The sequence below is a fragment of the Metopolophium dirhodum genome, chromosome 6, assembly GCF_019925205.1.
Source record: "Metopolophium dirhodum isolate CAU chromosome 6, ASM1992520v1, whole genome shotgun sequence".
In the NCBI taxonomy this organism is placed as follows: Eukaryota; Metazoa; Arthropoda; class Insecta; order Hemiptera; family Aphididae; genus Metopolophium; species Metopolophium dirhodum.
The window spans coordinates 862,417-889,162 of record NC_083565.1 but is presented as its reverse complement, the minus strand read 5'-3'; the positions used below and the strand labels follow the sequence as shown (position 1 = coordinate 889,162).

Below are 26,746 nucleotides of genomic sequence, written 5' to 3'. Positions count from 1 at the left end.
ATATGCACATGCATAAATGCGTAATCGTACAAGCTATAAAATATTATTAAAATCTATAGAGGGTCATAACTCATAATAGTTCAAAATAATGCATATATTTTCCAAATAACGCAAAAAACATGAATAATTCCTATACTACACGGGTTAAAGTATAGCAACATAGACATAGGCGCAAATTGGAGGGGCTCGGGGAAGGGCTACCCCCCCCCCCCCCAAAAAAAAAACTTAGCTGTAGCCTCCCAAAAATCTAAGAAACACAAATGCTATATTGTAAGGGTCTGCTTGCCTTTAAAATATATTCAGCCCCCCCCCCCCCCCCAAAGTCAAAAGTTGAAATTTTATTGTGCCTATGAACATAGACTTATACGCTCATGGACAGCCGGCTGTCTTTAATGCTAGCATAGAACAATGCTAGGCGATCATATAACCATATTATAAGTTATAACTGAGAGAGAAAGAACATAAAGTAGTGAACAAGCCCGCATAAAGTCCACATAAGGAACTGTATACATTTTACAACTTTGTTTCTTTTCTCGTTCACTCTATACCCTGCCTGGCCTGACTTCTCTCTCTAAACGCTGTCCATTAGTTTGTAGTTCAATGGTATCATATAAGCACCGAATAATATATTATTACGTTAATCTCCACCACGAATAGTAACCAGACGTCATGTCCTCCGACTTCTACAGCTCCACATAAGTAAGAATTACCATGACAAATTTAATTTGTCATGAGAATTACTATAATAAAAATAATAGAATTATTGTTATATGGTAAGAGATGGTAAGAGCATATAGTTAGAGTGTGACCACGGACTAAGATATATCTTAGTCCGTGAGTGTGACCAACAATAGTTGAACAAACATTTGACGCAAAATTGATAATAGTTCTCGAGAGAAAAATAAACATTAGACATAGAGATAATAGCCGCGGTTTGGTTTGAACACAAAATAATATTATGTCAGATAATATAGGTATTACTATAAAGTTTTATTTCACAGTGGATTTCAACTAGTTAGTGGTTTTAACTAGTATATAGTTAATAGTTCTATGGTTTTTTCTAATAGTAAAAAGTGACCTATAATTTTAAATATTATTGAAATTGACTATTTGAATTGAGTTTCGACATAACTCAAATTGTTATTATTACTGTTAATTATCAATTCTAAGGTACGTTTGTGAACTCTTATATTTTGTAACTTGTTAATATCATCAGAAACCATAAATACATTTATTATCAAACTAACATAATTTTAGTAATTAGAATTTAAAAATTAATCAATTTACTCCAAACTGTTTAGATTAATTTAAAATGGAACATAGATTTTCTACATATGAAACTATTGGTGCAAAAGCATGCCCTGTTTACATTAAATTGAAATTTCAACAAGTTAAGAGAAGACAAGAAACTTTAGAAATACAAAAACAGTAAGTTAAAAATTTAATTTTTAATTTTTACTAGTTACAGATATCATAGTATAAGTGATAGTAGCGTTAGATAATAAAGTAATACATTAGGATAAAGTAATTTAATGTGAGGCTTGCACAATCATTTACCTCAAATGCAGCATACTGCTCAAATACAATTTCTATAGTATGAAATATGAATACTAATAAATAATTATTGATTTGAATAATTTTGGAATTAATATCTCTTGAGCACTTCCTAAGTAAAAAAATTACCAAACTCCAGGTTTCTTAAAAATTAACCATATAATGAGACATTTTGAATTAAAATATCTGTAGGTAAAAACTATTTATAATTTTATTTTAATAATAGGTAATTAGCCTTGAACACAAGTTAACACAAGTATAATCAAACTTTCCAGATAAAGATGAGATGGGTTCAGAAGTTCAAGATAAATTAATTTTCATAAAAATGTATTTTTATTTTTATTTTATTAGTTAAATTTATAATAATATAATATAAACTGTAAAATAAAAACAATGAATAAAATATTAATATAAGAATATTACATACAGCCATACAGGTTCATAAATAAGTTGGATCAGTGCCGCAATTAGGATTCTTGGGGAAATATTTTTTTATAGGTTACCTATACAAAAATGAATAATGATGGTGATTTTTTTTCAAAAAGCCTAAAAATATAATGTGAAGGCCCACCACACAGTGATTAGTGACCATTTTTTTCTTATTCGTAGCACTAAGATATTAATGACCATTTATAGATAAATATGGATATTATTATGGATATTCAAGCCCCGTTCTTCGACAACAAATTAAATATTTTTATTTGATTTAAACATTAGATTACAATGCAATTATTTAAAAATTAAAAATAGATACGGGGCTCCTTGAGCCAACGATTAGCGGTCCTCTACAGGGGCATTGCCCCGGCTCCCCCTGTGGTTATTGCGGCACTGAGTTGGATATGGTTGAACACGCATTGCATACATCGGAGTTAAATATAGAAAATATTAGAAATACACCAAGACTTAAATGGTAATAATAATTACAATAATAATAGTGATAAACGACTAAACGAGACTATATAGGTATTCGTATTCACATATTGTTATTTTATCCACTATTAGTCAATAATCTGTTTCATGTGGGTCTTAAAATTTAATTGATTAATGTATATTTATTTGTTCATACATAAAATATCAATATGTTTATAGTTAAGAAATAGTTAAGTATCCGTTTCCCTAACTACAATATTATAATAGTACCAAATGGCAAATACCATAGTATTTGCTAGTCCTCGCCACGTTAATGTAGTACATTTTAATATTAGCATTTAATATCAAAATTAATATAATATTATTATCTCGGTGTTGACTTCTATGGAATTTTAAAATTCGATTTAATGGCTACCTTGCAATATATTGTTCTGTGCTGCTGCAATGAAGATTTTGTTATCTTAATAGGTCACCATAAAAGATATTATCTTTCCACTTTCCAGTGTTATGTGTATGTTTTATACTGGTTTATATTTAGATTTGGGAATTGAGAATTTTCCAACCTAGAAGATAATACGATGTTTGTACAATGATAATATGTCAGATTGTCAGATTGCTTTTTATTAGTTAACTGGTTATAGACTATACTACTATATAGTATAGATATTGTAGTAGGTATACTTATTATAATGTAGTAGTCTGACGTCTGTATGTACTGTACTGCCTAGAGCCTGCTCTGTAATTACTAGCGTATAACAAGTTATATTAAATTTAAGTTTAAAGAGTGTTGTATCATAATGTACTATAGTCTATATTTATTTTATCTACCTCTGAAAGTCTGAAAATCAATTAAAATGGGAACATCAATGTTGAAATGTTTTATGGAAATCATTAATAAACTCGATTCGATTGTACTCATGTAAGTTTAACAATTTACTCATTAATTAATAATTAGTATTCAGAATGAACACAAATCGCATTTTGATTTTAGTTTGAATATCAAATTTGTTATTGCTATTAAAAAAAATAAATTGTAATATTTTGTTTTATAGTAAATATAAATAAGTATTAATTTCATTTCTAAGCAAAACAAGTATTATTTTTCATGTTTCACTAAATTTAACTAAAATAGAAAATTTAAATTTAAAACTGAAGAAGTCTTTTTGCTGCATAGTTTGCAATTGTCCCTCGTTATTGAGTACCTAGGTCACTGTAAATTCTAAATATTTTAAAAATGTCATGTGTATATTGTATAAAATTATACTATAAGTATTGGTGAAAAGTTTAAAGTTTATTTTATTATTTATATTGTTTAGTATACCTAAATTTCTTTTTTAATTTAAATATTCAATTTTGTCAAAATTTAAACTGCAAACATTCATCAAAATGTAATGTGGCCATTAACGCTTCACTTTTTTTTAATTTCAATAAAAACAATGCTTGGAGGATGGGATACCTACTTGTATTAAATTGTCAAGTTTAAGGTATTTAAAGCACAAAATATTTATAAAACAAAATTTAAAGAATTTGGTAATATAATATATTATGGAATTGTTACAATGTGATTTTTGAATGATGTGAGGTAATTTTATTGTCTATTATTTACGTATTTTAGTTGTTATCCCCCTCCACACCAAATATTGTACCTTATATTTGTCTATAAGTATCTTTAATACAGACATAAATATATACGTATTATATACCAGATTTAATATTTTAATATGAAATTCTAAATTAATTTACCTATTACTAATAGCTATAATTTTATTTAGTACTAATTTGTAATATTATTTTTTTATTTGTTTTAGAAAACGTGATCAACAAATTAATGAAAGAAGAAATATTAAAAATGATGCTGATAATACTTTTATGGTATGTTGTTTCATTCAAAATAAGTAGGTACTATCAAATTTAAAACATTATCAAAAAATTAAAGTCATGTAATACTAAGAATTGTAAGTATTGTATAGAATGTATCCATTAGCCGTAGAGCCGCTGGACAAAAACCGTTTTTTGCTGTTTTACCAATAAACTAAAAAAAATTATAAAAACCAGGAATAAAATGTTGAAAAATCAAAATTTTCACAAAAATAAACAATAAAATGTTTATCTTCAATTATTTTAAAAATATAAATAAAATAAATTTTTAACTTTTTCTCAAAAAATTAAATTAAAAATTAAAATATAATATGTAGTGCTTAGCTCGGTCAGTCTAATAAAAAAAAACAGATTTATGATATATTTATTATCTTAGGAGATATTGCAATGGGTAAATCCTCGTGGGACACCCTGTATAGCATAATTGTATAGCTTTGAATGAAATTATAATATTTTTAATCTCACAACTAGACAGGATACAGTTAACAAAGTTTAAATTTATGTTAGCACATAATTAAAACTTAATTAAATAAGTTTTCCAGTCTTCTTAGTATCAACATTTATAATTACAACACTAATTAGGTTAGATATAAATACTATAGGTACTTACAAAATACCAATTGAAGTCTTTTTCATTAATTATTATTAAATACACTTGCTATGAAGAATTACTTTCAGTTATCATTTTGATTTTTGATGCTTAGAAAAGAACTATTTAAGAGGACTCTACTCATTAATTTGTCTTCTGCATCTTATACACTCGCGACAGAAAATATTCGATCATTGGTTTCAATTATGTGTAGTTAGTTTTGATATTAGTGTGAATTTACATATATTAAATGTTTAGGTAAGAACATGATCTATGATTCAGTTTTGGCTTTTTAATATTTATTTTCAAGCAAGATATGAGCATTTTTAATTTGTGAAATTTCACATGCCCATAAAATTAAAATATTGAAAAAAATTGTCAACGCTTAAGCATAGACATAGTTTTTAACTAAAAGTTTGATAATAGGTCAATTCAATTTAATATCAAAACTAATAGCACACAATCGAAACTAGTGAAAATTAGAAAATTTGCTATGTCGTATATTTGTAAGACGGAGATGACAAACGACTGGGTAGCATCCTTATTATTAAATCAATAACTAAAATAGATCTATAACATTTTTCCACAATGTCAAAAGTATTTAAATATTATATTTTATTTTCTATACGTTAATAATATTCATCATTAGAAAATAGCCTTCTTGTGGCTACATGAATACCTGGTAACAAAATTATAAATATCATTTAGTAATTATATGTTGACTTCGTTTCATAACATAACATTAAATATTAATCGTCACAGGAAATTGATGAAAGAAAAAATGAAACTGTGGTGCCAAGTAATGAAGCATATGAACTTGCAACTTCTATGATGTATTCAGAATGGATGCTTGAAGTACCTGAAGACATTGATAGTTGGATTGCAGTGTTATGTCCAGAAGGAAAACGATGTTGTGTTATTGCTCAAGATGTAATAATAAACTTAACAATCTTATCTAACATTTATTAAAAAAAAAAAAAAAAATGTTAACTATTGATTATTTTAATTTCAGAACAAAACAAAAACAGTTAACAAATTTGGAACTACACTCAATTATTATTCATCATTATTTCCTTATGGATGCCGTGCATCATATAATTGTCCATCTCATCGTAAACGTACTGTTTTAGACTGTGTATATAGTTTCAAGTTAAAAAAATATTACATTTTGGACATCATTGAGTGGATGGGTGTGCCATATACAGATTTTGATGTATGTTAAATTTTTTATTGTATTTACTATTTAGTACCGAATAATATCGTTAAATGCTTGTGTTTTTATTTAGGCTGAATTCAGATTTTACTTTATACAAAGTAAACTTAGTGAAATACCGGGTATCAATGAAAAATCAGCAACAAATTTTTATCCATTTGAAGTAAAAATATTTAATACTTAAATATCAAATAATATAGTAGACCAACAATTACATGATTATGAAATGTTTGTTTAGCTGGCCCCACGGATGGTTACTAGAGACTTGTATCAGCACATTTTTGAAAAAAGTCAATTTTTCCACGATCATATTGATTTAGATGGTATTAACTTTTACTATCCAGAAAGTTTGTACACCCCAGGTGAATCACCATTAGTACTTTGGCTGAAACCATTCATGATACCTGATGTCTTACAAAAACCTGTCAATGATCATTTAGTACAATTAAATAGACCGCCCGATTATGTTAACATATTCGAGTACAGTCAAAGTTTAAAAAAGAAAAATAGAAGATTTAAGAAGAAAAAGAATTGTACTTCTAATTGTGATAAAATGGAAGTAGAAAATTTGGTTGAGGTTAGTAGTATATACATTTTTTTGGTATTGTTAGAAATAATTTTTATTGCTTGTTAACAAAAATTGAGTAAATAATGTTTTTGTTAACTAATAAAATATAATTAATTAATACGCCATTTAAAAAGTCCTTAAATTGTTAAGAGGATGTTATACATACATGTGTTGTCTCTGTTTTACAAGCATAATTTGACAAATGTACCTATCGGATTCTTACTTAACATGTTCACTGTGGACCATATTTTTGTATAGTTGTCGTGACGCTGTAAAAATTCTAGTTTTAAAAATAAATTTCCTAAAAATTGAAAAATTAAAATATCATTGTACAGTTTGCACTTGATTATGAAACAATGCTTATAGAAGACGCTGACAAAAAACTAAAAGTTTAATCATAACGCTGACCACATTATAGTCCATTAAATAACAAGATACATGACGCCTTTTGGCGTCATCCGCAGTGAACGTGTTAAGTTTATCTATAGTTGATATTGAAGCAAATATACTTATTATTGAATTTGGAGGGAAGAATAAAAACTATGCTCAAGTAAAAAGTTTTATTTCGTTTTTTCATTTTAAAAATTACTTAATTAACTAGTTTTTTCAAATTTGTATAACTTTAAATTAAAATATAAAAAAAAATACTGAAATCTCTGCTCTAGCACAGTATACATCCTCTACAAATTCAATAAAAAGTAAATTTGCTCTAATATTAACTTATAATAAACTGTAATAAGAAAATATTATATTACCGTGTATTAAACAACAAATTTGTTTATAACGTCCTCTTAAAAACTGTTTCACTAGAGAACAAACCAATTAGGCTATAATACTGCCCTCCTAGTGGAACAAGCAGTAAGTGCCAAATTTTAAAAGATGGGAAAAACACTGTCACTCCACTAGAAATACCTTTAAAATTCATTATAAAATATCGTATCAACCAAAATATTGGCAAATACTAGGGAAATTCACAGTATGTACATGTATGTAGCAATTTCTAGAGAATAAAGCAATATGTACAATGGAGATACTGCTTATTGTATTAGTAAAATAATTGCACAATGTATATATTGCATAAATACCTAGTAATCATAGCTAAAACGGATTTGCACTTGTAGTATGTACACTTTATTGTCTTTATCTTTTATCAATAAATAGTCACGACTCGCGGTACTAATTAAATAGATACGTTATAATGTGCCAAATGTTTTGGACAAAAACATATTTTATTGAGATTAATCAGATACCGTGGTACTATCTACAACCATTATATTGTGATAATTACTCTAGAGATACTGCATTTTGTAAAGTTTCTTTTTCTTTTTATACACAATAATACTAGATAAAAAGGCAGTATATCCTTAAAGATGAAAAAAAACCAAAATTAATGAACTAAGTACAAAAAAAAAACTTTCAAAAATTAAGAAAACCTATGACTAATAATAGATAAAAAAAAAAGTGTGTAAAAATAATGATTTCATGGTGAAATACAAAGAAATTGAAAACCTCATTTTCCCAACAATTCAATTGTTGGACATACTGCTTGTTCCACTAGGAGGGCAGAATAGTCCTAGACCCTAGTTAAATAACTAAATTTGTTCATCAAGAGCATCGACCGCTCAATGTCATTTTTTTTTCAATATCATGATTACAAAAACAATTGTTGTAAAATCCATTATTTTTGTTGCGGGTTGCATGTCAAAAGTTTTCTTTGTTTTTTGGTGAAAAATTGGTATCTTGTTTATTACTATAATCCTCTTGGTTCTTTCCTATGCCAAAACAGTTTTTCTATATAATTTTATATTCACATAACAACTCAATGGTACTGTTTTTGCTGATATAGGACCAGTTACTTTGAATTAGTATTTATAATTTCATTGAATTGTCCATATCAAACCTTTAAAAAAAGCAAATGATGGAATACTGAGAACTAATTTAATTATGTTACATATTTATTGTTTAAACAGGTAGAAATGGACAAAGATCCTATTATTGACAACGCAATTTGTATGGAAAACTAACATTGAAAAATTCCAGCCAAATTGATATGACGTTTTGCATGTATAAGAATTGTTATTAATTTATTATAGAAAATAAAAATAATAAAGAAACCTATTTGATATTTAAAAATTGTTTACATTATTTTATTTACAAACCAAAATAAATGTATAAAATATATCCTGTCATTGATAATGAAATTTGTATGGAAAACTAACATTGATTTTGTCACAAATTCCAGCCAATATAATGTGATCTTATGCATGTTTAAGAATTGTTATTAATTTATTATATAAAATAAATGTAATAAAGAAATTACTATTTGATGATTAAAAATTGTTTACATTATTTAATTTATAAACTAAAATAAATGTAAATATTTTACATTATGAAAAAGATTATTTAGTGTAGATTAACTTAAAGAAAAATTGTGAAAAGTGGAATAATAGGTAACCGCTCTGTTGTAAAGTAAGTGTCAAGTATACCTCGATATTGACTTTGTGAAGTATAATAATGTTAGTGAAAAAAAATCAAATAATTTTGAGTATCTATAATTTATACAATTTATAGAAAATGCTAAAATTATAGCCATAGTTATCTGCAGTTAACTTTATTTCACACCGTTAAATTTTCTGATTGGTTAAATTTTTTGTTTGGCTAAATACTTTATTTTAATCGTCAGTGGTAGTGACATGGAAATCGACAATTATCTTTGAATCAATCATAGTTTAAAAAACATAAATTTTTCATACATTTAGTGCATATTTTATTAATTTATATTTATTTTATGTGAGCTTTTTTAATAGTATAATATACCATCTTATTACCTAAATGCTAGGATGTCGCCTGTCACTCATTTTGTTTACTATATTTCAATAATGGTAAAATGACATTCTATAGATGCATCAGAGTAGTACTTAGCTATGATATAAACCATAAGTTATACTGGCTAATGGCTATAGGCTGGCATTTTAAAACACATCAGCTGGCTTCAAGATGGCAACTTATAAATAACAGTAATTATATTAGGTTTTAAAATTAAACCCATAAAGTCATTAGGACAAAATACCAAAAATAAAAATGTTATATCAATCAATAAAGTTTATTTTCAGGACTAGATTTAAAAAAATATAATAAATTTATATAAAATAATTTTGGCACCTTGTGACATCACGGATAATAAAATAGAGGCATATAATTGTTTTCAATTAAAACTCATTTGATAATAATAAAATATAACTAAAATAAAATATATTAGTCATGAATTCTTATTTAGTTAAGTTTCCTAATTAATATGAACAATATACCTTTTCTTAGATTTTTTTAGATTTTAAACAACAAAATCTTCTCCACAATTTTTTTCCAACATACCACAATATTATAGTTATAATTATTCTCATGATCACCACCAAAAACAAACCATCAATTAGTAGAAATTCGTACCAAGTCAATTCACCAGCAGCAGTTTTTAAGTGATGAGCCCCATTGTGGTGTATTACATATTCAATCCAATAAATTGCTTTATTTAATGATTTTAATGGTTGATCACGGAAAATTAGTGATAGTTCTGCTGCTTTTTTTTTAAACCTAAAAATATTGATTAATTTTTACAGGTAATACCATAATAATATATATTTTAGAATTATGATTATAAAAACTTACGATTTGTCATTCAACATCTTATGTAAAGCTATTTCAAATTCATTTTCAGTAAATTCACTGTACTTTAAACGTATTGCAGCACCTCTGTTCTGCATTACTAATGAGTTATGTAATTGATCCCCAAACACTGATATAGCCAACATTGGCACTCCAAAGTATATAGCTTCTTCTGTACTCTGTATGCCTCCGTGAGTAATAAATAGTACACAATTAGGATGGCCTAAAATATCAGCTTGTGGAAACCATTTTCTGACGATTATATTTGGTGGAAAGTCTATTTTAGTATCTGATTCCCATTTAAATAATACTTTTTGCTTGATTTTACTCAGTTGTCTAATAAAAATGTCAAATTCATTTTTGGGTAATTGTGTTGGTTTGAGTATAGAACCAAAACTGAAAAACACAACTCCTTCGGGAGCATTATTCATAATATCCAGGAGATCCTAATGAATAATGATAACCAATGACACAAATGTGATATATATCTAGTTAATAATATAAACTAATGTGAATAAATAAATAAATTTACTTCTGGGAGTGTAGATGCAGGTTTGAGGTGCATTCCAGCCACATCTATGTATGAAGGAACAAGTGGTCTCGGTGTTCCAACAGAAAAGTGTGTGTTAATCAATGTCAGTGAAATATTTTTTAGCATGTTTTCCATTGACGGCCGTGTTTCCCAACCAGTATAGTTGAAATATTTATCCATTAAATCTCTCTGTTTTGGAAAGTAGAAAAATGAACTCAAAGCTGTATGTATAAATGACAATACAGTATTTGTCAAGCGTTCTATGAAAGACATATTGTCACAGAATCCAGTATTGATATCTGGAATATATGATCCATCATACGGATTACGATGCCACTGTGCAACACCAGCATTCGGAATCGAAGGAAATAACTGTACAACAGATGCATTGAATTTATGTCCAAGAGTCACAAAACACTCATGGTAGAAATTTTCGAATAGAACTAAATCAAAATGAAGTCCTTCCGAATGAATCAATTTCTGAACAGATGGTTTGTTTAATATTGTTTCTGTAAATTTTGGCCACATAAACCAAGACCTAAACGGAACTAAAATTGGTTTGAAATGTTTAGCTACACTGAATGGATTAAAACCTATGAAACAAATTAAATTTATTATTATCAGCGTAACTATAGGTTAGTTCACAGTATAAAGGATTCTTTATACTAAATATTTATAATCATGCATCTACCTTTGTTTATAACTTACTCATTACGAGATCTTCGTCCTCAACCTGAATATGATGGTAAGATGATGGTGGATTTTTCATTGAGAATGGTGAAAAAACTGTCACATTATGACCTTTTCTTGCTAACTCTTTGAGTAACGGTTCAAACGCTCCATAGTGGCTGCGTGCTTTGCTTGGTAAAAACGCTAATATATTAGATGATAAACCACTATTCACTGATATTAAAATACCAGTGATCAAAATTATACTGTTCATATTGACAACTTCTCACCAACTTGAAGTATAGATGATAGTTTATTTATATAATACCTATAAAAAAGAATAAAATAAAAGTAACCATATTTCTGTACATAAGTACCCTTAATAGCGTTTTATAAAATGTATATTATTATTATTACTAGACTGTTTGCTATCACTATCAAATAGCAATATTAGTATATACTGTAGGTAGTACCTAACAAATACATTATATTTATTAAATAATACTCACCTAGTAGTATAGTATAGGTATTAGGTACAAAAAATAAATAAACTACCTATGTATAAATAATCAATACCTAGGTGTAATTATGTATTTATTATAAATAAAATATTATTACTTACCATACAAACTTTGATTGTAAAATTGTATAATTGCAGTTATTTGTTTGATAGGTGATACAGTGATCACTGATCAGTCTGTTATGTAACATAAACATAGTATTTAAATCCAATGTTTATAATATAGATACATAATAAAATAACAACAATTTAGAAGGTCACCAACTCATAATAAATATTCTGGTTTTAAAACATTCTACAAAGAAACTAGGAGTGCATAAAATTGAGTGATTCACCAAGGATGCTCATCCCAATATTTTCCTTTAATAATGAATTTATTCAAATTCTGATTTTTGGAATTTTGAAGTATACTTAAGGAAAATATTTTCAATTATTTAGATTTTTTATACCATTTTATGAGTGCTATGTGGCAAGAAAACTTTGTTTTTACTGTTAACCATTAAGCAGATATTTTTTGTTTTAAAAATGTTGATGTACCTATATTATAAAAAATTTGAAGGAGTAATTTCTGAGTTATTAAAATGTGCCTATATGGCTATATATCAAAGAATAAGGATAATAACAATTTAAAATGGTTTTAAAAATGTATAAAATAGATTTAATGATTGGATCTATATTAATGGATTTATTTTACTGACACTTTTTACAAAATTATAAGATGATGGTAGATTATATTAAATATTACCTAATAAATAATACAATTTTAAATCATAAAGCAATATTCAAGTCCCATAGGTACCAGCTTACAAACTTATTATCATGGATCTATTAAACTACTAGTTAAAATTTTGATTTTTATAAATTAATATATTAAAAAAAAATGAGCAAGTGGGTGTCGCTCTGCTGTACAGAAGGTTACATGTGGGTCACTGTAATGGATGGTGTTAAATTTGAATTTAATGATATAATATCATTATATACGAAAACAGTCAGTCAGCCTATGATATTACTAAGTATATTTGATGATATTATTGTGAATAAAGTAATTTATACATAACATATTTACATGGAACCTTGTTTTAAATTTTCAATCCTTAGCTATAAAATTAGAACATTTTATACATTTTTAACTACAAAATAATTAATACATTTTAAATTTGATAAATTTTGTCAAAATTCGAACTTTAAATCATAATAAAAAAAAATTGTACTTACCTATATATATTTTTAATATTTTTCAACTGCTATTGAAACAATATATCCAGAGCCTTGCATTAAATGTTCACGCTTAAAACCCAACAAACAAAATTTCATTGATATTTATAGAAAAAAAAAAAAAAATTTAAAACTGACTATGTCCGTAAACAGCTCAAAAAAAGTCAAAATATTTTAGAAATTGTATGGTGTATAGCAAATAAAAATATAAACATTCAGTAAAATTTTCATGTATCTACAGTTATTCGTTTTTGAATAACAATAAAATAACAAAACCACTACATGGAAAATCAAGTGAATATCCGAAATTGTAAAAATATGAACGCTTTTTTTTTTTTCAAAAATATTCAAACGCTCATAAAAATTTAATTTGATTTCCTTGTAGAAATTTTTTGTTACACCAAAACCCAAAATCAATTTTGTGTAAAAATTCTCGTTTTTCCTTAATTTTTAAGTTTTTACCGGCGCTTTTGAAAACTATTGGGCATTTTAAAATTTGACCTCCCGAATGCACCAACTAGATTCACTTTCCCATCGAACAAGATACTGTTGAAGAAACTCAAAACAGTTTTACCGTGATGACAGGCACAAAAATTAAAAAATTAAAAAGAACACACATCATTGTAAAATCAATACATTCACCGTTCCACTCAGAATCTAAAAGGTGGGCAAGTGGGTGTAGCTCTTCTGTACAGTAGGTTACAAGTGGGTCACTGTATTGGATTGTGTTAAATTTGAATTCAATTGTATAATATCATTGTATAAGAAAAACGATTTTGAGTGAAGACGGTCAGTCAGCCTATGATATTACTGCCTACCTAGTACCTTTTATAAGTAGGTACCTATATTGGCTATATTTGATCATTTGATGATATTATTGTGAATAAAGTAATTTATTTAAACCTATTTACGTGGAACCTTGTTTTAAATTTGATACATTTTGTAAAATTCAAACTTAAAATGCTTAAAAAAATTGTTCCAATGTATTTATAATATTTTTCCACTACTATTGTTACAATATACCAGGAACCTTGTATTAAATTTTCAAGCTTTTTTACCTAAATAAAGTTTTATTGACATACATAACACCTCGCAGGACCGCCCGTGAGAACGGTGTAGAGGTGACCAGTGGCCATATACTAGTTACCAACATCATCAGCACCACCAACTCGCCATCACATACCCCCTACATCGCCTTTTCTTGTCCGATGCCTTTTTTTTCATTTAAATTATTATTTCTTGTTTTTTGCTACTTTTTTTTTGTATCACAAAATATATTTCATTTTTCGCGCGTTCAAAATGTTAAAGCACTAAGCATTAATTTTCTATCTTTCATGAGATTATGTAATAAAATTATTTCTTCTATAAACAGTAAAATGTTGTTCCTTATTTTTCGTATTAACCCTTAAATGTTCACTTGGTGAGAAAAGCAACAGAAAATTTTCAAGTAAGGTTTTTCTAGTTAACTCAAGGTTACTAAACTTAGAAAACATTGTCTTAAAAAATTTTGAGTACCCAAATTTTAAATTTGAGATGTATCTTATAGGACACAAAATCTTGAGGTGATTGTTTTACACATGTATTCCTGAAGATACATAATTCATATTCCTTATTACTAAGTTTTATAAATTATATTAGATCTAAAAACCAATTTAGGGTATTTTTTTAAAATTCTTTTATTATAATCATAACATATAATTATACAATTTGTTTAGATAATTGTAAATATAAAAAATTGAAAACATAATAATTAATACTTATAAATTATGTAATAACAGAAAACATAATGATTATATGTAATAACAGAAAACATAATACTTATATATAATAACAGAAAATATATACCAATTAGGTCTTTTATTTCTGTAACTGTAGTACAAACTGATTTATTAAATTTTTGGAATGAATATAAATTAGTTTGTTCCACAATTAAATTAAATATGTCATCAGAAAAAATTTTTTAAAAATATTCCAACGGAGTCTTTGTATATTCATTGACAAGATACTTTTGAGTTAATGGAAATTCAAAATTAAATTTAGGACTAGATTTTTTCCATTTAAATTCATAATGTTTTAGAGGAACTTTCTTTATTTTTTGAGTTTTGAGATTGATTAGATTTGGTTGATTATTACTTTGTATTTTATGATTACCCTGATTAGAATTGTTTGGTAATTTATGTATTCGTTTGAACGTCTTGAGCTGGATGAAAGAGTTGATTGAGAAGATGACAGAGTTACTTGAGAAGATAATGGAGTTGCATGAGAAGCTGATGGAGTTGCTTGTAGAGAATATGCCTGGTTTTCATAATTAGGTAATGGAGTAACCTGGTATAACTGTGGTTCATAATAAAATAATTTGGTTCTATATTATGCTCTTATAATACATTTTCATCAACTGTTTCTTGTTCTCTTTCAAATTCTTTAACTAACAAAAAAATGGTTATCACAACCACATTTTTGATACTTTAGAGTTAAACCATAGAATATATGAAATTTCATATAATATTCTGTGGTTAAACTATATACTTACGTATGCCGATCTAGGACAACTGGCCGTCGCCATTTCGACGTAAGGCCACTTTGCCGTTAAAAAATACCCAACAGGTCGAAAAAAAATTCATTCGTAGAAAACCTACACTAGTAAATATTTAATAATAAATGTAAAAGTTATATTTTTGTCATTATAAGTAAATGGTTTTACGGCGAAGTGGCGACGGCCATTTGTCTGTGTTCGTACGTATGCACCATGAGAAGTCCGCGATCTATTGCAGCCCGCAGGCATATTGTCTACCTGATAATATATACTGCTCGCATAATAACAATAACCTATTGTTTTATAAATGTAATGAAGTTTTTTCTTATTGAAAAGTTAAGTTATTTTATTACAATTGTATTTAATGAGTAGAGTAAGTAATAACTAACCCAACAACACCGTTAGACATTCTAATATTATAGAATGTTTAAATATTCATAAATATTATAAATATTATAAATTAATTAATAAATAAATATATTTATAGTAAGTATATTATCTGTCAAGGCCATCCAAAGAAATATTTTTTGGGGAGCCAACAAATTATTTTTTATTCCTTTCTTAGATTCTGAATCCATGATTAATAGTTAATTGAGCCATGTTTCCCCCTTTAAGGTGGCTTTTTTTTTTATAGATGTCAGTCCATAATATAAAAATTAATAGGCAAGGGAGTAATAGGTACTATAGTATTAATTGAAATTTGGCTCGTTTTGTGGATAAGTAGTTTAATATGTAACAATAAATTACCAAAACATCTTAATATATAAATATCAGGATCAGATTTTATATTTTAATTGAATGGTTTGAAAAAAAATACAGATAATTGTTATTTATGTTTCACAATTTTTTATTACTTTATTAAGGTGTTTAGAGTTTATCAAAATAATTTTTGATCCTAAATTTTGTTGAAAGCTGCAATGTCAACACTTTGTATCTAAAAATAAAATAAAAATTGTAGTAGAAATAGTACATAATGATAGTGTTATACTTGAACTAAACTAGTGATGTTACGAATCCTAATTTTTGAAGTCAAGCCAAACCTGATCCAAACATTTTTAGTTTTATCTAAATCAAACTCATAATATATTTTTATACAAACTAAACTGAACTATTAAAATTATATATTTGACCAGAGTGAAATCTTAATAATTAAAACTTAATTGATTTTAAAATAAATTTTACATTTTTCAACTAACAACCTAATAAATTAAGACGTTGAGTGCCTTTGTTACTATTCATTTACAACTATAACATTGCTCCCATGACCAACACGATGGTCAACTTGTTTTTTACGCAACAAATTGTGTAGGATCAACGCTTTGGTTCTTCTATATGATTATTAATTTGTTCGATAAATTAGTGGTTTTTAGCGTTGTGAGGAAACTTGCAGTCAACACTCGAAACTACATGGACAATGTGCGTCAAAAACTAAGAAGCACTCAACGTGTTAAGAAGATGCTACCCATGCATTTATTTTCTTCGTCTTACAAACATATGACATACCAAATTTTTGTTTACTTGTAATAGTGTGCTGTTAGTTTTGATATTAGAATAAATTTGACCTATTATCAAACTTTTTGGTAAGAAAATTTCTGTGCTTAAGCTTTGGTGATTTTTTAAATATTTTAATTTTCAAGCAAGATATGGGTATGTGAAATATCACAAATTAAAAATGCTCATCTCGTTTAAAAATTAAAATATTGAAATAAAAGTCGAAACTTAAGCATAAATAATGTTATTACCTAAAAGTTTTATAATAGGTCAATCACTCTTATATCAAAACTAACAGCATACTATTGAAATAAGTGAACAATAATTTGATATGTAAGACAGAGACAACAAATGCATCCTCTTAGCTAATAAGACAAAAATAATAGTAATCAAATAATTTATTAAGTATCATTTTGAACAGAGTTTGAAATCAGTTTGAATGTTGAACTAAATTATTATATGTAATTGGTTCTAATGTTTGATTTTCGGACCAAATTAAATGACTTCAGTTAATTTCAAACAGTAAAAAAATCAAACAGTTCATAACATCACTAATAATAACTGATTATATGTTGTGGATTATCAGAGTCTATATCTAATAATCTTTACTAAATCATAATTTATATTACATAAGACTTTTAGGATATTATACGTACAAAGTCTTCAATTTCTTGTAATGTCTCTTGTAACCAATCAATTGATACTTTTTCATCTTCAACAACACAACTAATTTGAAGCTTATGTATCCCATAGGCTAACGGAACCAGCTTAGCTAAAATAATAAATTTAATTATGAGAAACACACTTTTGAAGTTTCATATGGTATACACAAAAATTTGAATTGTTATACAACTTCAACAATGTGTCATGCCTTTTTTTTAAATTAAAATTTAATTTATACATTAATTTATCATAATTTCAATAATATAAGAAAGTATGTTAACATTTGGTAACAAATGCATATACTCCAATATAATATGTGTTTAAGTACTTTCCATAGGTAGAATAAATTATTAACTTTTTGTTTCTATTAATTTTATTGGTAGAAACAACCACTTTTATGTTGAACCTTTGAAAATCGGGAATCAATAATTATTGAAAATAAGCCTAAAAAAGTACGTAATAGTTTCTACCAAATTATATTCTGAAACATTTTTTGTGATAATTTATTTCAAAATTAATATTGCAACAACTTATCCCATATCAAGGTAAGCTAGTCAAAAAGTCCCTAATTTTATATTTTTATAACCCAGGTTTTCATTATTAAATTTAAATTTAATAAGTTATGGCTAATATTATAGTTTATTCTTTAATTATACTGGGTAATACAATAATCAGTGATTAAAAATAAATTTATGCACAAGGGTATATAATATAATTTTATATTATTAAAAGATAAAAAACATATAAATGTATTAAATATATCAATACAGTTTTAGTGGTATTAAAAACTATTTGATGTTATAATAATCATGATTGTTGTACACTGTTTAAAAAAAGTAGTTAAGTTTATAATTTAGTATTTTGATAATACTAAAAAAAAATTAATTTTGTGTATATTAGTCAACAGTGCTAGTAAGACAAAATAATTGTTTGATTTACATTTTTAAATTTTAAATAATTTTAAAAACTATTTATGGAGTATTCATGGATTATAATTTATGATAAAATAAAATAAGTATGAATACTTTCTGAAGATAAAAGAATTCTTAAAAGTAGTGATTGACCAAAATGTATATAAATAAATATATATAATTAGCTTACATGCTCCCCACAGTAAACCGTCAGTAGCAACTTTACGCACTGCCTTTTCTAATTCCTTCATATCAGTTTCATCATCCCATGGCTTAACATCCAATATAATGTTTGACTTTGCAATAAGAGTTGGCTCTAAACATTTTTTAAAAATATATTTTAAATATAGTTTTGATATTGATAATATAAGCTTTGTAAGCTTATATAATATATAATATATATAAGCTTACTCTTAGATTTTCGAGCAGAATATTCAGCTACCCTCTGGGCTTTAAGTTTTGCTGCCTCTTCAGTTTCTTCCTAAAAACGATATTAATAAAATATTTATACTATATTCATTACACAAAATAAACAGTAAAATCAATATTACCAGGATTAAGCACCTAACTATGAATATAAATAATTCAAAACACCACTCTTATATTTAGAAGGGATAGAGTGACAGTCAAATTGAATCCAAATAGGTACTTAAATATCTGCAACTACTCGATTAAATAGATAAGGACTTTTTTAGAATAACAATTTGTTCCCAAATATTAGATTTGTAAGATAGGACACTGTAGAAAGCGTCCAATTTTTTTTTTACAAGTATCATCTTGACCTGTTAATGAATTTCAAAAGCTTTATGAATAGTTATATTATTTAATTTGAAAGAATTTTTGAAAATGTATACTATTATAGCTTACACCAAACAATACAAAAAAAATCTTAAAATTAATAAATAAATAAATGTATGGTTTGAAATCTAACTAAACAATACTTCCCAACAGTATTATTTTTTTAACACATTGAAAACTGTAAGTTTTATATTCGCTTAAAGAAGAAACAACCTAAATATAATTAACACAAAACATCAATGGATAAATCTTTAAAATAATTTTAATTAATTAATGTTGAATATTTACTTCAGATTCTGATCCAAACAAATCTACATCATCATCTTCCTCGTCATTTTTTTTAGGTGTTTCTTTTTCTTCTGGTTTAGAAGGAGACTGTGCTGCTTTTTTAGTTTCTAATGATTTAACACGAGCTTCTAACTGTACCATAAGACTTTGTAATTGTTCAATATCTTAGTACAAAAATAAATTTTATATCAATAATATAATTCTTATAAAATGTAATTATATTATAATATAATATTATATTTTAAATACCTTGATTCAATGAACTTGAGTTACTTGATGAACTCTAAATCATAAATAATTTATAATGATATATTAGTATGAATATAAGACATTAATAGTATTTTAGGTGACATAATATTTATCATAATTATAAAACCATAGAATTTAAAAAAACTATGAGCATTTAAAAAGTATAATTTTATAAATGTTTAGTGTACTTATATCTCAATATAATTCTCTTAATTTGATAATAATTTGATTATGGTTTATTAAAATTATATTAGGTCAAATTTAAAACAATATTATAAACAATAACCCTAAATTGTAGATTTCTTTACATATATTAAGAAAGCTTTAATGCCTTATATCCCTGCTGTTAGTCCGTTCGTTAGTTACCAGCAAACCAGCACATAGTTACAATTGTTGATATTAAGATATTTATTTATTCACTCTTGTTCGTAGTTACCTTACATAGTTACAATTCTATGTATTGAGATAATTACTTCTTGTATAAGTATTTAATTACCAAATATAAGGTTGCTTAACTATTTTTAAATTGTATTTGGAACTATGGTTTATTGTTATTGCTTGATATTAAAATACGTTTAAAAACTGGGAATTTAGCATGATCATAGAGAGAGCTTTCCTAACTGAATTTTATTTTAATCTCATCATGCTGGTTTTATGCATTTAAAGAATTATGTTTTACTAAATTATCCAGCAATTTCATTAGAAATTTTCCCATATATGAACGGAAATTATATTTAATTTAAGAAATACTTACACTTGAAGATTTTCCTTCCAACACACTAACACGGATTTCCAATTTTTGAAAAGCATTTTTCAAATCAGTGATAGCTGTAATTAAATTCAAAATTATTAATTCTAATTAAAATATATATATATTTACCTACAGCTAAAATTGTAATTAATTACCATTGATTGTATTGGAACTTTCAGTATCCCTTGAAGAAATGACAGATGAATCAATAGCATCGATCTAAAAAAATATATTAATTTATAAATAAATCAAGAATTTTCTTTTTAAATTTAATAATTTAATTAATAAGCCATATAAGATTGTGAGAGATTTCATCCAATGATATTAATGTGAATATTCTTTAGACAACAGATAAATCCATAACAAAATGTCTAATATTATTATTAATCAGAGTTCAGACATACAAAAGTATTTTAAATAACTAGTAATTACATTAATATTAATAAGTAAATTATTTAAAAATGTGTGCTTATTTGAAACTACTATAAATATTGTTAATTACACATCACCCTTTATTATTATTATAGATATTTTTTTAATTACATAGCATCGTATACTTCAGTACACGCGGAATTTTAACCCTAAATATAAGTACAAGGCATATTTTTATAGATCAAAAGTTATTTTATTAATCATTTTTGTGATACTCAAAAATATTCAAAAACAAAAATTTAAACAAAATCTCTCCTAAAAGCTAAATTAAAATCTTATACACAATATAAACATTATTATATATATTTACTCCAAAATGTTAGTTTATGCATATGTATGTATAGTTTATATATTTTTAACAAGTTTGTCTTACACTTAGAACTTTCTCTCGCAAATATTGACGAACTTTTTCAATTTCATCTATCAGCACACTCTTGAAAGGGGGCTCAAAACCGGTATTCTATTAAAATAAAACCAATATTTCTACTATGTATAAAATAATTAAACTATTATAAAGTAGTACCTAGGTACTTATAATTTTCTATAAATATTTATGTTTTAATTATAAATATTATCTACTAATCCTACTCTTGTAATAGAAAATGTAAAAAAAAAAAGTAACAAAATAATAAAATTAAATGAATTAACTTTAATTTAAGCATTATGGTAATTGGTAATTATTTGAAATTTAGCAAGCATCACAATTAATCTATGAATATATACGGCCTCAAAATTAATAGTACCTAACAGAACAACTTAACGCCTAATAATGGAAATATAAACTTTATTTATTTTAACTATTTTAGTTAAACAAACTCGATACAACTTTATTATATGTTAAGTACTTGATATTTGAAGATTTTTTTTTTATCAAGAATATTATTATAATAATGTTAGTGATTAGTTATTATTATATAATATAGGTATTAGGTAGTAGCTGTGACTATTATTGAGATTTTAAATAGGTATTATTATTTTTAATTATCAAGTTAACCCAAACAAAATATAATTATTATATAACCTTTTAAAACAACTACACTCAAATATTAAAAAAATTCACTTTAGTTCATTATCAAATCATCTATATAATATCTTTTATTACTAAATTCTAACTGTAATTAAAATGTATATATTTATTACTTGATAGATTCAAATTGATCTTTGAAAGTTAAAGAAACTAACAAAAGACAAAATCATTTTCGTTTTTTAAATTATTTTTCTTTAGATCTAATAATATAATAAAACATTTTTATTTTAATATTTTGCTAGTACACCTGAGTGAAAAGTGTAAGTGTATCCATTCCAGTTCCCTTAGTTATAGGGAAGGAATGTACTTTTTGGGAATGTGGAGTCCTCAGAAGCAAAATAATTAAAGAATACAATCCAATACTCAAAATAATATTGGTTATGTATGGCATACTGTTTTTTTTAAAAACAATGTAATATAATAATTACATTTGTTCGACAGATTATTTTTAAATTACTTTATATCCATATTTTATGGATGTTTAGTTTAAAATCATTTTAACAATGATATAAACCCACCTGAATGGCCACTAAACGTAGTATAACAAGAGACCCGACAGATGAAATAACTTTTGTTCTAATCACTATTTTAAAACTTTATTTTTATTTAGTCACTTGAGATACAAGTTAAATATAAAAGTTTTTTATTTTTTAATACTGAAATAAAATTTTTTTTCAAATCTGATTATAAGAACAATTTTGATGGTAGAAACATTTATGTTATTTATGTTAAGTAGTTTTTTTTTTAGAATTTTTTTTAAATACCAATATATTTCTGAGTAAGTTAATTTAGATATTTAGAATGTAATAATTTTTTTCAAAATATTATTTTTGGGAATTTCCAAAAAATCTTTGAAAATAATAATAGCCACAGCTTACATTTTCATGAAGACAAACAAATTTTTGTATAATTAATATTATAAGTAGAGACCGGAGTTATATTCACTAAAAAGGTGATAAATATTATGATGCAGACATGCTGAGTAAAAATGACTAAGTATGCACAAAAACGTTCAAAGTATGAACTTGGGTATAAGCATTAAAAATATGTAGTAAATTAAAAAAAAAAAAATGAATTAACAATTATTATATTTACCTATGCAATATGTACTTGTTTTGAAGCAGTATACAAAATAGATATTATTAGACTTTCTGTATCATCAGGAGCTCGGATAAATAATAAGGCACAGGGCGCCTAATTTATTAATAATAAGTATTTGTACTTAAATTGTAGTGCACTAATTACAAAATCCCCCCCCCCCCCCATTTTACGCCAATGCATTAATTATTTTTTTATTTTTTATTTTACAAAAATGATTTTAAAAATATATACAATGTACATTATTTTATGATATTTAATATTGTATTTAAAAATATGTTTACTTAGATTACATACTATACAGAGTAATAGTTTGTGTGTTATAATAAGTATGTCAATAATGGAGTGTTAAATTTAAAAAAAAAATCCAAATAGAAATTTGGTGCGTATGTATTCAGAAAAGCCTATGTAATAGATCACTTACTACTGACAAGTGACAAAGAAATAACAACTATTTTGAATTTTAGAGCTCACAATCATGAAGATAAAAAAAAGATGTTAAAGGCTCTGCAGTGTGCCTTACTAAGTATTTGAGCTCCCATTGAAATAGAAACAAAGATTTAAAATACATGCACTTACTGATACTGTCGTAGCACATGAATTACCACCACTAGTAATAGTTTTTTCCTCTTTATTCTAAAAGTTAATTGTAATAACAGAATTAAATACAAGTCTAACACATTAATATTAATTTATAAAATAATACAATGATGTATTGAATATGGTTCTAAAGAAAAATAATTTTATTTATACGACAACAGAATATATCAATATATATTTTAAAGCACCCAATTAAACATCAAGTTCAAGAAATAATCAAGCTTTTTATCTGTAGTATTTTCCGGTATTGACAATTGTAATAACTGTAACCAAACATTATCTAGCAGTAAAATATTGATGAAAAATAAAGTATATAAGCAATATCCCAATATAAATAAAATAGAACAAAAAAATGAATGCATTATAAGCGTTTGAGTTATAATAGATAAATAGATATGTTGTATTAATCAGAATAATAAAAATATCAGTTACCTTTGATAGTTTTTCATAATACACACGTTCTGCATCAGCATATTTTGATTTATCGAGCCACACTTTTTCTTGAGCTAAAATCTCTAACGACATTTTATCTAAAAACAATAGTTAAGTTTATATGATCATCATAACCTAATGTAATACAAGTAAATATTTAGGTATTTTATCTTGCGAAGGAGTTTATTTTTGTAAAAAGTTATCTTTTTTTATTATAGGTGTGCTCAGGTCTGAATATCAGGTGGTGCCTACAGTATTCCTTCCTTATTTAGGCCCTCTCCTAACATGACAAGCATAGGCGCAAATTGACTAAATTGTTTGGGGGGACTCAAGCCCCTCCCTATAGGCCATATTGCCTAGTACCACAGAATATACAAATTAGTACTAATTACTAGATTTTAAAATGGGGGGACTCGACCGACATTTGGGAGGACTAAGTCTCTGCAGGCCCTTTCCCCCCTTATTAGCGCCAAGACGACAAGTATAGTGAATAAATTGTTATGAATGTATAGGTATTAATTGAATTTCCTTTGATGCAATGTATAATATTAATATAAAAATATATAATGACAAACAGCTATTATTTAAACTATTGTTTATTAGTAAATCCAAATAAATATTTGAAGTAATTTATTAGTTTGTATATAGTAAAATTAATATTTCCAATTGGTTTGGGCCATTTTTAGTAGGTAAAGGTAGGCAATTTGCCAATTATCAACAATGGTCAGTACCAGTGGCGAAGCTAGGGGTGGTGGCTGGAAAGGAAGCTCTCTCTGACTACGATTTAACCCCTTAAAAAAATATCCCTTATTGATTTAGATATGTTCAGAAGTTTAACTCAATTGTGAATTTCGAGCATCCAATAAGGCCACTTGTCAAATGTATGGACATACACGCAATTATTGCCACCAACCTCCGTGTTGCGTGAAATGTGGGTTAAGCCACCTCACCGTAGATTGCACTAAAACACGGGAAGAACCCGTTAAATGCGCCAATTGTGACGGTAACCACAATGCCAACTACAAAGGTTGTCGAATTTTTAAAAATTTACTAAAGCGCACCATTTACAAGGTTGCTTACAAAGATGACAAAGTTGAAAAACCGAAAAAACACCCCAGCCCACCATCTGCTGTACCTGTTGCACCACAAATCTTCAACGTCCCCAGTTACAACTCAAATCAAAAACCGACAACTTATGCCAAAGCCACAGCCAACCCTTCATCAGTGAATCAACCTCTCCACATCATCAACAAATTTATAGAAGATTTAAAATGTATTTTAAACCCTCTTTTATTGGCTCTTACTTCCCTAATTAACAAAATTTCACTTCTCATTTCGTCCACTCCATGACATCCTTTCACCCCAAGTTAGAGGGTATCCACACTGGTGGGCCTCCCTCCTCACGTTATTCATATTTTATTTATCATAGCTCATACTCTTATTGTGCCTTATTGTGTATTTTATTAATAATAAAAAAAAAAAAAAGTAATTTATTAGTTTGTATATAGTAAAATTAATATTTCCAATTGGTTTGGTCCATTTTTAGTAGGCAAAGGTAGGCAATTTCCCAATTATCAACAATGGTCAGTACCAGTGGCGAAACTAGGGGTGGTGGCTGGAAAGAGAGCTCTCTCTGACTACGATTTAACCCCTTAAAAAACATCCCTTATTGATTTAGATATGTTCAGGAGTATTAATTTTAATCAATTATTTTTAGTATCAGAGTGAATACTGCCGAATTTACTTAATATAAAATAAGAATATTATTCAGGGCTTAACATAGAATTTTAAAATTATTTTGAAGCAAGTATTAACCATATTAAAATTGTTGTGTTATGTTATGCGTTAGTAAGATGGAGCTGATACTTAAACACTTATTTAAAAAAAAATTTGATCTTATTTAGGAACTACTAACAATAGATAAAAAAACAGGCCCCGACAAAGGGGCTTTACTTTTAAAGCCTGAATTACTATATGTCGGAAGATGCCTAGACCTATCCCCTGACCACGCAACGACCTTCTGTCATCTAATTATTAAATGTTCTACTTACTTTTAGTGATTAGTTAGAAAATCGAGGTGAAGAAACTAAAAAAAGTTTAAAAAAACTTGTTTAAAGTCACAAAAAGGCCTAAGACGACACGTTTTTGAAACTCGAGAATTTAAAAAGAATGAATCTAGAAACGTCAATAGCTGAAATGATTTTC

The 26,746-nt window shown here is 26.4% G+C and overlaps 3 protein-coding genes across 8 annotated transcripts; 1 reads left to right on the top strand and 2 right to left on the bottom strand.

Annotated features, from left to right (window-relative positions):
* The first annotated feature begins 921 nt into the window (after window positions 1–921).
* On the top strand, window positions 922–9,008 carry LOC132947272 (snurportin-1). Of its 2 annotated transcripts, XM_061017530.1 has the most exons (8): window positions 922–1,170; window positions 1,302–1,428; window positions 4,233–4,296; window positions 5,654–5,821; window positions 5,904–6,104; window positions 6,178–6,267; window positions 6,343–6,681; window positions 8,643–9,008. In XM_061017530.1, the coding sequence occupies exons 2-8, from the start codon at window positions 1,313–1,315 to the stop codon at window positions 8,694–8,696; spliced, it is 1,032 nt and encodes a 343-aa protein (XP_060873513.1). In that variant the 5' UTR covers window positions 922–1,170; window positions 1,302–1,312; the 3' UTR covers window positions 8,697–9,008. The 2 variants fall into 2 exon arrangements, with proteins under 2 accessions (XP_060873513.1, XP_060873514.1); XM_061017531.1 differs by lacking the exons at window positions 922–1,170; window positions 1,302–1,428 and adding an exon at window positions 3,026–3,343.
* Window positions 9,009–9,754: 746 nt separating this feature from the next.
* Window positions 9,755–12,225, bottom strand: LOC132946473 (UDP-glycosyltransferase UGT5-like). 2 transcript variants are annotated; one of them, XM_061016488.1, is made up of 5 exons: window positions 12,156–12,225; window positions 11,573–11,861; window positions 10,865–11,457; window positions 10,336–10,778; window positions 9,755–10,260 (listed from the first exon to the last, which is right to left on the bottom strand). In XM_061016488.1, the coding sequence occupies exons 2-5, from the start codon at window positions 11,805–11,807 to the stop codon at window positions 9,987–9,989; spliced, it is 1,545 nt and encodes a 514-aa protein (XP_060872471.1). In that variant the 5' UTR covers window positions 11,808–11,861; window positions 12,156–12,225; the 3' UTR covers window positions 9,755–9,986. The 2 variants fall into 2 exon arrangements, with proteins under 2 accessions (XP_060872471.1, XP_060872472.1); XM_061016489.1 differs by lacking the exon at window positions 12,156–12,225 and adding an exon at window positions 12,043–12,148.
* Window positions 12,226–16,557: 4,332 nt separating this feature from the next.
* LOC132947443 (elongation factor 1-delta) lies at window positions 16,558–26,746 on the bottom strand. Of its 4 annotated transcripts, XM_061017728.1 has the most exons (12): window positions 26,593–26,746; window positions 24,542–24,639; window positions 24,089–24,145; window positions 21,758–21,844; window positions 21,108–21,171; window positions 20,956–21,029; window positions 20,202–20,235; window positions 19,953–20,116; window positions 19,278–19,347; window positions 19,057–19,182; window positions 17,949–18,064; window positions 16,558–16,735 (listed from the first exon to the last, which is right to left on the bottom strand). In XM_061017728.1, the coding sequence occupies exons 2-12, from the start codon at window positions 24,632–24,634 to the stop codon at window positions 16,697–16,699; spliced, it is 924 nt and encodes a 307-aa protein (XP_060873711.1). In that variant the 5' UTR covers window positions 24,635–24,639; window positions 26,593–26,746; the 3' UTR covers window positions 16,558–16,696. The 4 variants fall into 4 exon arrangements, with proteins under 4 accessions (XP_060873711.1, XP_060873714.1, XP_060873712.1 ...); XM_061017731.1 differs by lacking the exon at window positions 21,758–21,844; XM_061017729.1 differs by lacking the exon at window positions 24,089–24,145.

What these genes read in the sequence shown, in the direction of transcription:
- LOC132946473 (XM_061016488.1), bottom strand. Translation starts at nt 11,807, where the DNA reads ATGAACAGTATAATTTTGATCACTGGTATTTTAATATCAGTGAATAGT. An exon ending in GGACGAAGATCTCGTAATGA is followed by an intron (nt 11,458 to 11,572) that starts GTAAGTTATAAA and finishes TTTGTTTCATAG; the next exon opens with GTTTTAATCCATTCAGTGTA. An exon ending in AAGATGTTGAATGACAAATC is followed by an intron (nt 10,261 to 10,335) that starts GTAAGTTTTTAT and finishes CAATATTTTTAG; the next exon opens with GTTTAAAAAAAAAGCAGCAG.
- LOC132947443 (XM_061017728.1), bottom strand. Translation starts at nt 24,634, where the DNA reads ATGTCGTTAGAGATTTTAGCTCAAGAAAAAGTGTGGCTCGATAAATCA. An exon ending in ATTATGAAAAACTATCAAAG is followed by an intron (nt 24,146 to 24,541) that starts GTAACTGATATT and finishes ATTAACTTTTAG; the next exon opens with AATAAAGAGGAAAAAACTAT. An exon ending in TGTTTGGATCAGAATCTGAA is followed by an intron (nt 19,348 to 19,952) that starts GTAAATATTCAA and finishes TATCGTTTTTAG; the next exon opens with GAAGAAACTGAAGAGGCAGC.
- LOC132947272 (XM_061017530.1), top strand. Translation starts at nt 1,313, where the DNA reads ATGGAACATAGATTTTCTACATATGAAACTATTGGTGCAAAAGCATGC. An exon ending in GTTGTGTTATTGCTCAAGAT is followed by an intron (nt 5,822 to 5,903) that starts GTAATAATAAAC and finishes TTTTAATTTCAG; the next exon opens with AACAAAACAAAAACAGTTAA. An exon ending in CAAATTTTTATCCATTTGAA is followed by an intron (nt 6,268 to 6,342) that starts GTAAAAATATTT and finishes ATGTTTGTTTAG; the next exon opens with CTGGCCCCACGGATGGTTAC.